Below are 18,565 nucleotides of genomic sequence, written 5' to 3'. Positions count from 1 at the left end.
ATTCAGTTCTGCACATCTAGGGGTACTAAATCTATAAGTTTAGCACATGGCGAGGAAATTATAAATAGGGTGGAAATTTAAAAATTCTTAGGTGTCCATACTGATCAGAATTTAAATTGGAAAATTCACATTCTGGAAGTCCTAAAACTATGTAGTTCAGCCACATTTGGTCTTCGAATCATTGCAGATATTGGGGAGAAACAAATGAATAGTTTGACATAAGTCGCATATATTCATTCAACAATGTCATATGGAATGATGTTCTCAGGTAACTCATCTTTAAGAAAGAAAGTCTTCATTGTGTGATAATGTGCTGTAAGAATAATACGTTGGACCTCACCTTCGACCATCTTCTACATATCTGTTAGAGAAACTGAGCATTCTGACTACTGCTTCACAGTATATTTTTTTCCCTAACAAAGTTTGTTATAAATAATCAGCTGCAGTTCAAAAGGAATCATGATGTACATATTACAATACCAGAATGAAAAATGACATTCATTACTCCACATTAAGTTTGTTTTTAGCACAATGGGGGTGCACAATGCTGCAATTAGTACTTTTGTTCACCCACCCAGTGTCATAAAAGAAAGTCTGGCAAATGGCAAAGTAAAATCAGAAAACATACTGAGAAAATTTCTCCTTCACAACTCCTTTTATACCCTAGTGTATAAAAGACATTAGGTAGGAATTACTAACTCACATCAGTATGTTAGATTAATTTGCGATGTGAATGTAAAATGGCTGATTCCATATCATTACAATTTATTGTCCAAAATGATCCATGGAATACGTAAGCCCTTGATAAAAGCTGGTATCCCACAAATTACGTCTCCTGCTACCTTATGAAGAATTTTGCGCTTACCGCCAACATCAGCGATGACAACAAGAACTAATGGAATAGAAATTAACTAAATAAGTCGCTACGATCACGTTTTATGGCCACAACACCTGTGACATTCATAGTATAGCGGTCAGAATACTGCTGAACGCTGATTGGCTGTTGGAAAACATGTGACATAGATGTGCAGAACAAGCCTAAACACTACTGCCATTGGTTGTGACCCCAACTATAACTAACTAATTACAATAAGCTGTATAACTTTGTTGCATTTTCTCCTTGTAGTGAAAATGGATTTGTTTTTGAATTTTCCATTCTGTACCTTGTCAAGTCCAAGAAACATTTTTGGTTTTTCATTAATTGTAATCTAAAAAAATTTCTTCAGTTTTTGCAGGAGATTTCTGCTTCACTGGTGTTGCCTCCAAATTAAGTACCATCATCAACACATGCAGCAAGATACATTTTCTATTCAGTATCTGATTTGTAGCAGCAATGGTCAGATTTCAGTTGGATGACCTCTGCATTCTTAAGAATCACATTCAGTGTCTTATTACACTCCAAAGGAGCTTGTTAGTTGGTTTTAATCAGTACAGTGCCTTTTCGAGCAGGTAATTTCTCCCAAGTGCTTTGTATCCCTCTGGAACTTCCACAATTACTTGATCCTTCAGATCACCATCACGAAAGGCAGTTTTGAAATTAAAGGCCATAATTCTAAAATATTATGCTATTGCAAGTGCAAATAGTAATCTAAGGGGACTAATTTCTTCAAGCACCTAAAAACCTCTTTAAAATCCCTTATCCATTGATCATATTGACACTCTCTTGCAACTAACATAGCTTTCTACTTTCCACAACCCCTAATTGTAGATACTCCATTTTTCTTCAATTATATCTTTCCCATGAGCAGTTTTTTTCATCAGTGTAAATGTTCAATTTTTCTTCAGTGAATCTTTCTTTATATTTATAGCCTTATCTAATTTTACTTATCTTCCACTTCAGTGCATATTCCTTATATGTGAATGTGACACAGTCATTAAAATCTATTCGATTTCTTGGTTTCATAAATATATTTTGATCCTCTTGTGGATCTCTTTTTCCTGTTTCTAAATCATCTCTTCTTTCCTCGTCTTCCAAATTTTCCCTCCATTTTTCTTCAGAAATTTGATGTTCTACATTTAGATTATGTCCTTCAAATTGATGAGTAAACTCAGCATCTCTTGTTCTAGAAAATTTTCCAATTTCCAACTTCGTATGACATTGCCATTGTTGTATACAGGGTGAGTCACCTAACGTTACCGCTGGATATATTTCGTAAACCACATCAAATACTGACGAACCGATTCCACAGACCGAACGTGAGGAGAGGGGCTAGTGTAATTGTTTAATACAAACCATGCACGGAAGTATGTTTTTTAACACAAACCTACATTTTTTAAAATGGAACCACGTTAGTTTTGTTAGCACATCTGAACATATAAACAAATACATAATCAGTGCCGTTTGTTGCATTGTAATGTTAATTACATCCGGAGATATTGTAACCTAAAGTTGATGCTTGAAACCTCCGACGTTCAGTTGCGTGTTGTAACAAACATGGGCCATGGTCGGCGAGCAGCATCTGCAGGGACATGTTTACGATGACGACTGTGTTTACGAGTGTGGCTGTAGTGCACTGTTGTGGTTTGGTCTAGCTGTCGCAGTGTCCGCATGTAGTGCTTGCTGCTATTGTTATTCTGCATTCGTCTCTGCATGCAGACCAACTGTAGTACACCGTGTTACCAGACGTCTGTGATGGTTTAGTGTTGTAGGAACTGTGACCATGGTGTATTCGAACTCTGAAAAGGCGGAGATGATACTCATCTATGGCGTGTGTCGACGAAATGCAGCTGAAGCCTGCAGGGTGTATGCAGATTGGTACCCGGGCAGAGAGCATCCAACATGCCGCACATTGCAAAACATCTACCGCCAACTGTATGCAACAGGTATGGTCGTAACACGCAAACGGGTCCGTAACAGGCCCGTCACAGGAGAAGCGGGTGCAGTTGGTGTGTTAGCTGCTGTTGCCATGGACTCACTCATGAGTACACGGGACATTGCGAGAGCCGGTGGACTGAGTCAAAGTAGTGTCATGCGCATACTGCATCGTCACCACTTTCACTCGTTTCATGTGTCGCTACATCAGTAATTACATGGTGATGACTTTAATCATCGAGTGCAATTCTGTCAATGGGCATTAACAGAGAATGCGTTGCAGTTCTACCTGTTTACCGATTAAGCGGGTTTCACAAATCCCGGGGCAGTGAATCTACAGAACATGCATTACTGGTCCGTGAACAATCCTCGCTGGCTCAGACAGGTAGAGCGACAGCGACCGTGGACTGTAAATGTATGGTGCGGAATCATTGGCGACCACCTCATTTGTCCTCACTTCATTGCAGGGGCCCAAACAGCTGCAACATACATCGCGTTTCTACAGAATGATCTGCCAACGTTGCTCGAAAATGTCCTACTGGAAACGCGTCGACGTATGTGGTATCAGCATGATGGTGCACCTGCACAATCCGCAATTAACACTAGGCTGACCCTTGACAGGATGTTCGACGGGCGTTTCATAGGATGTGGAGGACGCATAAATTGGCCAGCCCGTTCTCCTGATCTTACACCTCTGGACTTCTTTCTGTGGGGTACGTTAAAGGAGAATGTGTACCGTGATGTGCCTACAACCCCAGAGGATATGAAACAACGCATTGCGGCAGCCTGTGGCGACATTACACCAGATGTACTGCGGTGTGTACGACATTCATTACGCCAGAGATTGCAATTGTGTGCAGCAAATGATGGCTACCACATTGAACATCTATTGGCCTGACATGTCGGGGCACACTCTATTCCACTCCGTAATTGAAAACGGAAACCACGTGTGTACGTGTACCTCACCCCTCATGGTAATGTACATGTGCGTCAGTGAAAAATACCAATAAAAAGGTGTTAGCATGTGGACGTAATGTGCTGTTCCAGTCTCTTTTGTACCTAAGGTCCATCACCGGTCCCTTTGGATCCCTACGTAATTCGGTGCTCTCCGATATACACGATCGAACAGCGGAGGAGTGGTACTCAAGCGTCAATTTTAGGTTACAATATCCCGGATGTAATTAACATTTTACAATGCAACAAACGGCACTGATTACGTATTTGTTTATATGTTCAGATGTGCTAACAAAACTAACGGGGCTCCATTTAAAAAAACATAGGTTTGTGTTAAAAAACATACTTCCGTGCATTTTTTTATTGTTTGTATTAACCAATTACACTAGCCCCTCTCCTCACGTTCGATCTGTGGAATCGATTCGTCAGTGTTTGATGTGGTTTACGAAATATATCCAGCGGTAATGTTAGGTGACTCACCCTGTATACTCTTTCACCACTTACATCCAGTTTTTTCTTTAAATAATCAAATTGCTTTGTGAAGACCACAGATCGAAAATACCCAAGTTTCCTTTTTTGTTTCTTCAGCTTGGATGTTTGCGGGTGGAACTTTTGTAGCTTATGTTGACGGGGAACGTAAGAGAAAATCGTCGTCTGTCATAGATATAAAATGCACTTCTGGCACAAACCATGTTGATTTGCAGAATATAGATTTTGCAGGCGCTCCTCGGTAACCATGTCGGTATTCTGTTTGCCTTTTTCGTCAATAATTCGTTGGAAGAACCTATTGTAATTTGTTTTTTTCCGAAACCAACTGTACTCTATTATGTTCAGCACCCTTTCTCTGCTAGTTGTAAAACATATGCGAAGCGGTTCAGCGATTGGCTTCACCAAAGTTTGCGAAAGTAATAGCAATATTTTTCTAACCGATTAGCAAACATTAATTGAAATTACAATTTTCAAATAATAAAATAAATACTGCTGAAATGGGAAAGGAAGATTCTTTCCACAAACATCCTTGAGTAATTCCATGGTGATCCAGAGATAAAACAGTCTTATGCTCCTTCGAATACAGTAAACGGCACAAAATTGTGAACGTCAAATGAATGGTAGCTTGATATTTTTATGCTGTTTAGCGTAATGAATTTTCTTTGTAGACATTATAAACAAATTACACACTTCTTTGTAGTCTGAAATGTATTTTCATTAGTGAAGTTTGTATTGAGTGTAATGTGGCATGGTTATAAAAATATTACTGGTTGCGTAGAAAGTATAAAATGAAATAGCGTCTGCTCGTTACACTATGTGAATTGAGTACAGATTGTTTAGTTACTTCACTATAATGAAGCGCGTCAGCGTTTGTTGCGGGTGTGTCAATAGCTCATGGGATGCACATTGTCAAAGGTACTGCAAACGCGTTTATCCGAACGAGGAATTCTTCGAGTTTAGAACTGAAGAGCGCTGTTCTCCAGTAATATGAAAAACAGGCCGAATGACACAGTCATTTTAAACACTTATCTTGAAGAGAAGTTGAAAGGACTCGTACTGACTGGATGCGAAGGAAATTTATTTATGCTGAAAGAAACAAAACATATTTGTTCAGTGAATCAATAAAGTGCTTGTAGTGGATGTGACGTCTGAGATACCAGTAGTATTTTACAGTTTATATTTACGACTGCGATGCAACCTTTTCATATGTTTTTTTCTTATATGTGGACCGATTTGACAGGTGCCCTATTAGAATAACACACCTTTGATATTAAACCGATTTAATGTTCCATTTAAGATCATTAAGATGCCAGTGAGAGCGAGACCTATCAGTAAAAAGAATTTGCAGAGATATATAGTCACAACAGTTTGAAAATGCTATTGTCAAATTCTGAATTTGTGTCTTTAAGTTGTGTTTATATTTCAGTTTTGTCTTGATAATGATTGGCCCAAATATTCCTGGGAACACAACAAAAGATGAGTTCTCGTTACTTCAGTTGGGTCAGCGCATAGAATGCAGTGGTTCATATGGAACTGTGAAGTACATTGGAGAAGTGCCACCAACTAAAGGAATATGGCTGGGTATTGACTGGGATGAGCCACATAGAGGAAAGCATGATGGAATGTACAATGATGTTAGATATTTCAAGGCAAGGTAAGGCAGCATTCTTCAGCATTATTATATGTCTTCACAGTACCTACAACATGTCTCTACCAGCAAGTGGAAACACACATAAATAACCTTATACATTGTACAAGAAACAGTACTGTTTATTGATGAAATGGGAAGTTAGAAATAGACACAAAATGCGCCTTGTTTTCCACTGTGTGAGTCTGACTGTGATATAATGAAAGAGAACAAGTGTACGAAAAGGGAACATTAATGTCTACTTGCAGTAACTGACAGTTTGAAGGACAAATTAATTTAATATTTGTTGTATTAAAATGACGATCAAAGACTTATTATCATCAACCATGTGACATCCACTGCTCTGGATAAAGTTTGGAGATATGCTTTCTTTTGCAAACATTCTGTAAATAATGTTGCAAATTCCTGTAGTATGAATTTTCCTCCAACTGTAAAACAGTTCTGATGGAACATTGTCATCTCTTGGTGCTTGCCATTCTGCATACCTCAGATGTCTTTTGCACTTTATCTGGTATTAGGTCTGAAATTTTATTTTGAAAAAAGGTTGCTTGACCATCTCAGAAAAAATTTATATTTGCTGGGTGAATTCCGCAATGTTTAGTAGTCACAAAAATATTTTTAAAAAAATTTATTGTTTATTATTTTGAAATGGCAGCCGTATTTGTACCAGGCCACATGCGTTTTTTTTCGTATTCACAAGCATCTAAATTTTTCACAGATATTCAGTAGTGGATTATCCTAAGCCTTTCAGATAAAATGCATTTAGTTCAGCACAGTCTGAGTTACAAATTAACACCATTATCACTTTGCTGAATGTATTCTTTAATATATTTTTAATAGTTCAAATTAAAAAAACTCAATTTTTTAACAGTAGTTTTCCAAAGAAAGATTAATTTCTCCGCTTTAATATTTTTTCTGCTATTACACTGTATATTATAGCTAGGCTACTTTTTATAGAGTATCAATTATGAGCAGCTTGCACTTAAAAATACACTATTTTTTTAAAAAAAGGGATATTTTTTAATTTTTCCATTTTGTGGCCTGCAGTATCTTTGTTTGGGGACCAGATAAAAATCTGAAACTTTCACAGTTAATAGGCCTTCATGATATCAACTTCAGTATAAATTTCAACTTAGAGATTCAGTTGGAAGCTATGGAAAAAAATTACAAACATGAGTCAAAAACGCGTTATTTTAACATTTGTGATATCTAGGCTTATGGAATAAAATATATCAGTTACAGTATTTAATTTAATCATATCTATGATTCCTTACTTTTTCTTATTGAAAATAAGGCTGCTAATTACATTATATTGTTCTCTTGTTATTTGTTTTTAGTACATCGCTCATTGACATTGAGAAATTTGTTCACTCAGTTTGGGTGTTAGATTGTAAGTTTGCACAGTCACAGTTGTAAATTCCAAGGGAGACAGCTTCCTTAGTACATTTTTAAGTGGCATCCAACCTTGATCCTTCTCAATTTTTTTAAAAGATGTCCTTGATCCTGGAGGGTGATAAAATACATGTTCATCTTGGTTTTGACAGTCAATATTATCAACTTCACCAATCCACCACTGTTCATCGTAAACACAAGCCACTATGTCTTTATTTTGAAGAACCAGTTGTGCAAGATGAAGTTCACTATCAGGCGAAGTTGATGTGATCTTACTCTTCAGTAAGTTGTCTGAATGGGGTACAAAACAATGAAAAGATCGAGTGCCTTTAATCTTCTGACAAGTGTTGTATCTTTCCTTCAAGACACTGAATATAGACGTATTGTATTTCCTCACATTGTACAAAAACATAGGTAGTTCCTTTAATATGTTTTTTACATGATTCAAACATTTCTTGAGGTGTTATGATATAATTGTCATCGGTCTGTTGCAGACTTGCTTTTGTGACAGCTCGCTCTGTTGTACCCCCGACACCATCACAAGGATTCTTCCCATGGCATGAAGCGAAAAAGTGCCATTCTACATCAAACCCAAAATCTTCTTTATGAAAGGAGATTTTTTTTTTCTTTTCCCCCAAATATTGACTTGCTGCCCCATCCGAAAAGTAAATCAGTTTTTTTATGGAAGGGTGGTGCTGTTTAATCTAGGTTGTTAATTTTAGTTAAAAAATGTGCACTGCTGTAGTGTTGTGTTCAAGGTAGTCACTTATGATACAAAAGCTGTGGCTCATCAATTTATCTTCACCTTTATAATAGAATACAAATGGATGAACTGTGGCCTGTTAGTTTACCCAGTTGTGCCCTCGTACTTCATCTATAAAAACAAAGGAATAATTTTTTTATCAAAAATTTACTTTTAGCTTTTCCAATAAAATAATGCATGCATTTTCAGATTTTCAAGGTTAGCCACCAACACTTCAAAAACCTCTTCTCATGATTTTATGACTGTCGCCATTTCAGTTCTGTCTTCTGTCACCCATTGTTTGTATTTTATATTGTCAGGCATCAAATCATCTTCTTCGGATTCTTCAAATATTTCAAGTAAGGCTTGTTTGCCTGGAAAATCTTCGCATTTTCCCTTGATCATACAATTGTAACTGTCAATACTGCATCCCATAACTTCCAAAAGGTCTTTATAGTCAACTCTATGATTAGCCCCAACTATCATCAACTTTACGTTCTGATGATACAAACAAACACAAACATTATGGGTGCCAGATGCCCCTGCAACACTACACATCTTTGTCTCAAATTGTAAAACTTTGATCTTCCAATTTTAATGTCGGGATTTTCTTTTTTAAATTCAGTGAATAGTTCAGTTAAATTACTCAATATTAACGTGTTTTGTCTTTGAATCTTAGAACCATTTTCCTTCACAGAAACACAGTCTTTTTTGCCAGACATCAAACTGCTGTTATTGTCATCATCATAATACTTTACAACTTTATTGATTGTGTTTTCATCTACCAAATTAGATGGATTTTTCTTTTGTAATGCTGGTAAAATTCCCTGTTCTTTTACTAATTGCCTTGTTAACTTAACAAGACGTTCTGACACATTAAATTCATCACTAACTTTTGCTCGACTCCAATAATTTGGCAGTAAACTGATAATCTTAATTTTATCCTCTTTGTTTGAAGTACAGCATCTAGTTTTTCTGTCAAATCATCATATCCGGTTGGTGAAGTTTTAGAACTTCCATCTGTTTTAGTACAAACTGTAGCTGCCACTTTCTCAGTTTTTGTATACAAGGCACTTGGTCTTTTATATTGACTTAGTTTTCTGACTTTACTAGCAGGCGATATACCCAGGCTTTCACAAGCTATATCTACTTTTTTAATGGTTGCTGATAAATCACAAAATTGTGTATCTGAGGTTTCACTATCCTTTCTCGTGTGAATTACAAATATCTTAGAATAACATGTTGGACACAATGTTTTTCCTGGTATGGGATTGACAAAAGGGCTTTTATTTTTAGAATAATGATCAAATGTTATTTCTCGCAGACCTTTTGTTATAGGTTTCTTTTGTTTCTCAAAAGGGTCCATGCAAGACTGACTAAAAAGGTGATGAAATTATTTTAAGTATTTCATGGTACTTGCTTGTTGGTTTGACCTCTGGGCCGACTTGTAAGTAAAACAACACTTTTCTTCTTCACTGTAATCTTCAATTAAAGTACATGCTTTTATGACATGCTTCATTAATAATAACACCAACAGAACATTGAGACACCATTTTCAGCTGCACACTTCAAGAACTTCTTGCTAAATAAGTGAGAGTCGACAATTGTTGGTGTAAGGGGGAAGACAACAATCAGACTTGTATAGGCTTGCAGATGCAATTGTTAGCCTGCTGAAACAATTACCACAGCATTGTTTTGACAAATAATCAATATCTAGTGTAATGTGGTGTGTTACATTAAGCAGTTGGTATACTTTATTTGATTAGCCTACCAGATATTGCAGATGTTATAAAATGAGTTTTTGACTCGTGTTTGTAATTTTTTCCCCATAACTTACAATTGAATCTCAAAGTTGCAATTTATACTGAGGTTGATGTCATAAAGGTCTATTAACTGTGAAAGTTTCAGATTTTTATCTGGTCCCCCAACAAAGATATTGCAGGCCACAAAATGGAAAAAAGTCCCCTTTTTTTGAATAGTGTATTTTTTTAAGTGTCAGCTGCTTGCCATTGATACTATATAAAAAGTAACTATACTATACAGTGTAATAGCAGAAAAATATTAAAGCTGAGCAATTAATCTTTCTTTGGAAAACTACTGTTAAAACATTGAGTTTTCTTAATTTGTGGCTGATAAGTTTGAACTGATAAAAATATATTAAAGAATACATTCAGCTAAGTGATAATAGTGTTAATTTGTAGCCCAGAGTGTGCTGAACTAAATGCATTTTATCTGAAAGGCTTAGGACAATCCACTACTGAATAATTGTAAAAAATGTAGATGCTTACAAATATGGCTGCCATTTCAAAATAATAAACAATTTTTTTAAAATATTTTTGTGACTACTAAACATTGGGGAATTCACCCAGCAAATATAATATTTTTCTGAGATGGTCAAGCAACCAGTGCTGGACCACTTGGTATGGATTGAGCCTAAATGTGGTTTCTACCCAGTATAAGATAATTTACTTTGTTATATTCATAATTTCCTTTGTCAGTTGTTTCTCTAACCAAATTTACAATATATCTTTTCACATGCTTTTTAAAGAAACTTCAACATAGTTTTAGGCATTATGGAAGTGTCAGATTCCACCTGTCTGCTGTGACCCATGACGTCATCAACCGTAATGTATCTACAGAGAAATGTGTACAAAAATAAAAACAACATGAAAATATTTCACTCTAACAGTAGCCCAAAATGAAACTGATGTGACAATGTCAGGAAGTTGGGGTTTAGGGTTGGGGCAATCTAAATATAAATCTATACGAAAAACAGCACAGTGCCAAAACAAATATTATCCACAAAACTCTACACCAAAATTTCTCAAAATACGACATATTTTACAAACATGAAAACTACAGGAATCGTACTTTTCACTAGAGCTATATAGCTCAAACAGAACCCTCAGTACCAAGAAACCAACACACCCAACTCAGAAATGCAGTATCACAAATTTCCCTTGGCCTATATAGCTTAAATGAAGCCTTTGATACCAAAAACCCAACACATGCAACTCCAAAATGTGGTACTGCGCATTTCAGTTGCCCTGTATACCACATACAAAGCCTTTGATACCTAAAACCCAAACACAAGTTTAAATACCAGTAGCTCAGATTTCATGTAACCCCCATCTCCTCCTCCTACTGCATTTTAAATTAATCTGTTACCAGAACCTACATTTTGTATTCACATTCGTTGACTTTGTCAACTTGCTACCTAATTGTCACATTCCAACCAAACTTACAACTTGAGCTATGCTACAGCTCAGACTGTCACAACAACCTAGATGTCAAGTGGGGACATTATCATACTCAATTCATTGTAAATGTTGAAAGCAAAGGATATTGAATTTTCTCAAGTAGTAAATTTATCATATAATTTGTTAAGATCATGCTTCCCTGTCCTCTAATACTATTCTGCACCTTCTCTGGCTACTGGTTGCTGTTTGCTGCCTCTGTAGCTGAGAATTTTATACATATTAGTGCATTCTAACTCTAACATGAAGTGCCGATATGAATCTTGGTGTTGGGAAAAAGAAAATGTCATTACCAGAATTTGTCCAGAAAGGGGAAAAAAGGTGGTTGTGTACAAATAGTTCAAAATTCCTGATTACCCATGGTGCATCTGTGTCCTGAATTAAATATCGTGTCTCCTTTGAGGAAGGGCGTGAGATTATAATCCATTCTGTGGATAAGATCTTCTTTTCTGTAATCTCATACTGCTATTCAAAAGTAAGTATCAGCATTCTCTCACTTTCTTTTTGAAAAACATTCATAACAGTATACACACAAACTACCTTGCCGAACATGATTACAGTCTTTCACACAGTACTGTCACAAATTACACATAACATACCATTCAGGAGTCAGTAACAACCATTATGCAGTAGATCCTTGCCAAGAGCCCATTTTGCTTGACATATATTTAGCCAGCTTTTCAGTGATAGGAAATAAGTATTCGTTTACATTTTGATTACATTTCCTTTTTGTTTGTAGGTTAAGACAAGAGCAAGCGACCAAAAAAAGCCAAGACATTAGAAACATTCCATCCTGGATTTTCCATTCTTTTATTCCAGCTTTGGTATTGACTAATTATTCTGGAGCTATTAACGGTTGACTTTGAACATCCCAGACTGCGATTAAGCCAAAATTTTCATTACATGTTGATTTTGGTTTTGCTGCCTGTATTCATTTATTTATATAGTCATGAAGGTTTATACTGGCAAATTCACATCAAGATGAATGGTGAATGATCACCAATTTATTATATTTTATTATTTATTTGTTTGTCTAGGAGTATGTCATTTGCCCATTTGGCACAACAGTTTAGGATGTATCAAACATATTATATAAAATTGTATAGAATTAGGCGATGTTAGGTTAGGAAGTCGGCCAAGGTCTTATCAATAGAACCATCTGAGCATCCATCTTAACAATTTGGGAAAACCATGGGGAAAAAAAACCAGGTATTATTATTATAACGGTGACAATTGCAGTTGGTCTGCAGTCACCATATCTAGCCCACAGTCTAACCTCCCAACTGCACATAGCTGCCCTACTCTCTATTAGCTGCCCTGATCTCTATCCACTTTATCCCTGTGCGTTCCCGAGCAGCACTGCACTGTCAGCCTCCGGCACCCTGCTATCCCTCTCTCTTTCCCCACCCCATCCTCCTCCTTACCCCCACCCAGTTACCACTCCCATCATGCACTGGTGCTGCTGCTTGCAGTGCAGTTTCAGTAGTTTGAGACTGCAATCGTGTGTGTGTGTGTGTGTGTGTGTGTGTGTGTGTGTGTGTGTGTGTGTGTGTGTGTTCTCTGTTGTCTATTTTTGATGAAGGCCTCCTGGCCGAAAGCTTTGTGACAGTCTTTCTGTTGTGCCTATATGCAACTCGGAATCTCTGCTATATGGTGAGTAGCAACTTTCCTTTTCATAAAATTGTAACATTCCATCCTGGATTTTATATTGTTTAAATAAAGTATACAGACTCTAAACTAGACGTGTGTCCATGTTTCCATAAGTAAGTTACTTAAGTAACACTTTGCAAAAACATGGGAAGTGAAATACAAATACACATTACTGTCAGCATTATATTCAAGTTTAGGGCCTATTGTATGAAACATGATATATCACTTAAGTATAAGAACTCACAATAATTTGAGGAAGATACACTGATATAACACACACAAATTTTTTTCACTATAACTAAAAGAAATGTATTTAATTGAGAAAAATTATAAAAAAATGTTTTTACTGTATCGACTCCCATGATGTATAATCAGTTCATGCAGTGGATTTTCACATCACTTGGTCTTAGCAAGTGTCCCTGTAGCTACATCATTTCAATCATCTTCAGTGGTATGCAGTGTGTCCATACATGTGTTTCACATCTCATGGTCTTAGCCTGTGTCCTATAACTGCCACATCTTACTTCTCTTCAATGGATTGCAGGTTGACCATGCAGTGGCTTTCACATAGTAACCTACAAAAATTGAATGCATGTCTTACAATCATGGGAGGCAGTGAGCTAATATTAACATCAGCATATAAGATTCTGCCACTGAACTGAATGACTGAGGTATAGAGCAAAATTAAAGATATGTTTCAATAGAGATATTTTATTAGAAAAAAATGACACTCAGCAACAGTACATGTACTTAAATTACACTTTCAGTAATATATACACATACAGATAACAAAAAGACATAAAATTACAATAATACTTGCAAAAGTAATAACAGAACAGTTACCAAAATACGCTTACCTAACCAAAGACTCATATTTACATCTACATCATCTACATCTATACTCCGCGAGCCACCTTACGGTGTGTGGCGGAGGGTACTTATTGTACCACTATCTGATCCCCCCTTCCCTGTTCCATTCACGAATTGTGCGTGGGAAGAACGACTGCTTGTAAGTCTCCGTATTTGCTCTAATTTCTCGGATCTTTTCGTTGTGATCATTACGCGAGATATATGTGGGCGGTAGTAATATGTTGCCCATCTCTTCCCGGAATGTGCTCTCTCGTAATTTCGATAATAAACCTCTCCGTATTGCGTAACGCCTTTCTTGAAGTGTCCGCCACTGGAGCTTGTTCAGCATCTCCGTAACGCTCTCGCGCTGACTAAATGTCCCCATGACGAATCGCGCTGCTTTTCGCTGGATCATGTCTATCTCTTCTATTAATCCAACCTGGTAAGGGTCCCATACTGATGAGCAATACTCAAGAATCGGACGAACAAGCGTTTTGTAAGCTACTTCTTTCGTCGATGAGTCACATTTTCTTAGAATTCTTCCTATGAATCTCAACCTGGCGCCTGCTTTTCCCACTATTTGTTTTATGTGATCATTCCACTTCAGATCGCTCCGGATAGTAACTCCTAAGTATTTTACGGTCGTTACCGCTTCCAATGATTTACCACCTATGGCATAATCGTACTGGAATGGATTTCTGCCCCTATGTATGCGCATTATATTACATTTATCTACGTTTAGGGAAAGCTGCCAGCTGTCGCACCATGCATTAATCCTTTGCAGGTCCTCCTGGAGTACGTACGAGTCTTCTGATGTTGCTACTTTCTTGTAGACAACCGTGTCATCTGCAAATAGCCTCACGGAGCTACCGATGTTGTCAACTAAGTCATTTATGTATATTGTAAACAATAAAGGTCCTATCACGCTTCCCTGCGGTACTCCCGAAATTACCTCTACATCTGCAGATTTTGAACCGTTAAGAATGACATGTTGTGTTCTTTCTTCTAGGAAATCCTGAATCCAATCACAAACCTGGTCCGATATTCCGTAAGCTCGTATTTTTTTCACTAAACGTAAGTGCGGAACCGTATCAAATGCCTTCCTGAAGTCCAGGAATACGGCATCAATCTGCTCGCCAGTGTCTACGGCACTATGAATTTCTTGGGCAAATAGGGCGAGCTGAGTTTCACATGATCTCTGTTTGCGGAATCCATGTTGGTTATGATGAAGGAGATTTGTATTATCTAAGAACGTCATAATACGAGAACACAAAACATGTTCCATTATTCTACAACAGATTGACGTAAGCGAAATAGGCCTATAATTATTCGCATCTGATTTATGACCCTTCTTGAAAATGGGAACGACCTGCGCTTTCTTCCAGTCGCTAGGTACTTTACGTTCTTCCAGCGATCTACGATAAATTGCTGATAGAAAGGGGGCAAGTTCTTTAGCATAATCACTGTAGAATCTTAAGGGTATCTCGTCTGGTCCAGATGCTTTTCCGCTACTAAGTGATAGCAGTTGTTTTTCAATTCCGATATCGTTTATTTCAATATTTTCCATTTTGGCGTCCGTGCGACGGCTGAAGTCAGGGACCGTGTTACGATTTTCCGCAGTGAAACAGTTTCGGAACACTGAATTCAGTATTTCTGCCTTTCTTCGGTCGTCCTCTGTTTCGGTGCCATCGTGGTCAACGAGTGACTGAATAGGGGATTTAGATCCGCTTACCGATTTTACATATGACCAAAACTTTTTAGGGTTCTTGTTTAGATTGTTTGCCAATGTTTTATGTTCGAATTCGTTGAATGCTTCTCTCATTGCTCTCTTTACGCTCTTTTTCGCTTCGTTCAGCTTTTCCTTATCAGCTATGATTCGACTACTCTTAAACCTATGATGAAGCTTTCTTTGTTTCCGTAGTACCTTTCGTACATGATTGTTATACCACGGTGGATCTTTCCCCTCGCTTTGGACCTTAGTCGGTACGAACTTATCTAAGTCGTACTGGACGATGTTTCTGAATTTTTTCCATTTTTGTTCCACATCCTCTTCCTCAGAAATGAACGTTTGATGGTGGTCACTCAGATATTCTGCGATTTGTGCCCTATCACTCTTGTTAAGCAAATATATTTTCCTTCCTTTCTTGGCATTTCTTATTACACTTGTAGTCATTGATGCAACCACTGACTTATGATCACTGATACCCTCTTCTACATTCACGGAGTCGAAAAGTTCCGGTCTATTTGTTGCTATGAGGTCTAAAACGTTAGCTTCACGAGTTGGTTCTCTAACTATCTGCTCGAAGTAATTCTCGGACAAGGCAGTCAGGATAATGTCACAAGAGTCTCTGTCCCTGGCTCCAGTTCTGATTGTGTGACTATCCCATTCTATACCTGGTAGATTGAAGTCTCCCCCTATTACAATAGTATGATCACGAAACTTCTTCACGACGTTCTGCAGGTTCTCTCTGAGGCGCTCAACTACTACGGTTGCTGATGCAGGTGGTCTATAGAAGCATCCGACTATCATATCTGACCCACCTTTGATACTTAACTTTAGCCAGATTATTTCACATTCGCATTCGCTAATAACTTCACTGGATATTATTGAATTCTTTACTGCTATAAATACTCCTCCACCATTGGCGTTTATCCTATCCTTGCGGTATATATTCCATTCTGTGTCTAGGATTTCGTTACTGTTCACTTCCGGTTTTAACCAACTTTCCGTTCCTAATACTATATGCGCACTATTTCCTTCAATAAGAGATACTAATTCAGGAACCTTGCCCTGGATACTCCTGCAGTTTACCAATATTACGTTAACTTTTCCTGTTTTTGGTCTCTGAGGACGGACGTTCTTTATCAACGATGATAATGTCCTCTCTGGTAAGCCGTCAGGTATTTTATCGTTTCGCGCCCAAGGGGGGGTCCCTCTAACCTAAAAAACCCCCGTGTGCACGCCACACGTACTCTGCTACCCTAGTAGCTGCTTCCGGTGTGTAGTGCACGCCTGACCTGTCTAGGGGGGCCCTACAGTTCTCCACCCAATAACGGAGGTCGATGAATTTGCAACCATTATAGTCGCAGGTAACCTTAAGTATGTTACCTGTTATAGAGTTTTCATTTAAATCATTTCTTTTCAGCTTCTACTGAATTGTTATCTATTTTGATGCCTCCCTCCCTCCCAAATCCATTACCTTCTCTTCGTATGTGAAATTCCTATTTGGATGCGAACTGCCCAGATGTTGGTTAACTGCAGTTCAAGGTCCCATCCAACTTTTGGAGATAGTCAAAAAGTGTTCCATTGAATTAGCAGATGCATTCGGCCCCACTGAAAGCTCTTGGGAACTCACCTTCTCAGAGTGGCAGTTTTAGTTAAGACTTAAAGCGACAGGTTTCTTTAACCAATTTTTGCACAATTCCTTCTTGCTACCTTTTTCTTCCCAATAGGTTAATCCATTCAAGATCTCATTCTGGATTTTAATCAGACCAGAAATAGTAAAGAAAACTTCTTTCAAAGTACTGATAACTTAATTTTTTAAATTTTCTTTAGTTAGTCTGTTTTACCACATCTCCCTCTAAAAGTCTTGGGTGTCTGTCATGTAAGGTACAAAATTATTGCTGCAACATTGAGTAAAATCTAGAGCATAATATTTTTCTTTCCCTGAAACATTTCACTTTCACATTGCCCCATATAACATTATTGTGAATTGCAAAACAAACTTACTGCAGATTCTTTACTCTAACATCAATGTTTTCTAGGTTTGGTTGGTTTCAGTTTCTATTCTTTTTAAATTAGTTATACTTTGTACTACAAAATTACTTATGGCCTCAACTTTATTAAGTACATTAACCATTTGGGCTTGAATACTGTCACCGACCGAAATTGTGTGTCTCTAAATTTGACTCAGCTGTTGCAAGTTTTGATTTAAATTTGTGGTCTTTTGATTCAAGGGGATCATGAACTCCTTTGAATTTCTGTTCACTGTTGCACTTTTCAAGTACTTCTTTCTTACAGCACTAGTGTCATCGTTTAAAGAGATTTTTACCGCAGCTATCCTGTCCTCAGATTTTTGCACTTCAGTTGCTAGAAAGTTAACTTTGCCACACAGCTCTGCCCGCAAAGCTGCATTTGAAATACAATTTCATTCCTAATATCAACACATCTTACGTATAAAATTATTGAAATTACATGTTATCAATATAGGTTTTGGTCAGAGAGTTTGTTGCTGGTGTTTGTGATCAACCTTGCTAAATAATCAGTAGTTGACTATGAAATTATGTCACAATGGTCTTTCCAATTTTAGTCTTAATCGACATACATCTCTTTAAGTTGTACCCTTTTTAACTCATTTGTGCCCAGTAACACTTGGAAATCTTGGTTTTGATTCATTTTTCCAAATTGAATGTAGTTTTTTTTTTCACATTATGCATCAGACAGTTGGCATTGAACCATGAATGCGGCGACTTGAGGCTTGTTCGATTCTTGTAGATAGAGATTCCTTAACATCACTCACTATTACACTAATTTCATCTGCAAACATGATGTTAGCTGTAATCTCTGAGACCTGTATGTTAATTATACAAAGAGGGAATGGAAGGGAGCCTAACACACTATTATGTAGTACTCCTATTGAAATTTTTTTTACATCAGTTGCTGACCTGATTTTGTGAGTTGACGTGAGTTGCACAATCTTTGGTCTGTTTTGCATATATTTTTGCAACCACTTGTTTTCTGTCTCCATTGTTTCCAGCTTACCTAAAAGAAT

General features: G+C 37.4%; 1 protein-coding gene across 1 annotated transcript in view; it reads left to right on the top strand.

Moving 5' to 3' along the window:
• Nucleotides 1–4,731: 4,731 nt before the first annotated feature.
• Nucleotides 4,732–18,565, top strand: part of LOC126457532 (tubulin-specific chaperone E) — a 66,777-nt gene continuing 52,943 nt past the window's right edge. Inside the window, exons 1-2 of the mRNA XM_050093887.1 lie at nt 4,732–4,875; nt 5,682–5,909. Of these exons, the coding sequence (XP_049949844.1) occupies nt 5,695–5,909 (215 nt within the window). The 5' untranslated portion in view covers nt 4,732–4,875; nt 5,682–5,694. The remainder of the gene's footprint in view (nt 4,876–5,681; nt 5,910–18,565) is intronic.

The sequence above is a fragment of the Schistocerca serialis genome, chromosome 2, assembly GCF_023864345.2.
Source record: "Schistocerca serialis cubense isolate TAMUIC-IGC-003099 chromosome 2, iqSchSeri2.2, whole genome shotgun sequence".
NCBI classification, from domain to species: domain Eukaryota; kingdom Metazoa; phylum Arthropoda; class Insecta; order Orthoptera; family Acrididae; genus Schistocerca; species Schistocerca serialis.
The sequence above is the reverse complement of the archived record's forward strand: the minus strand, read 5'-3'. Positions and strand labels throughout refer to the sequence as shown.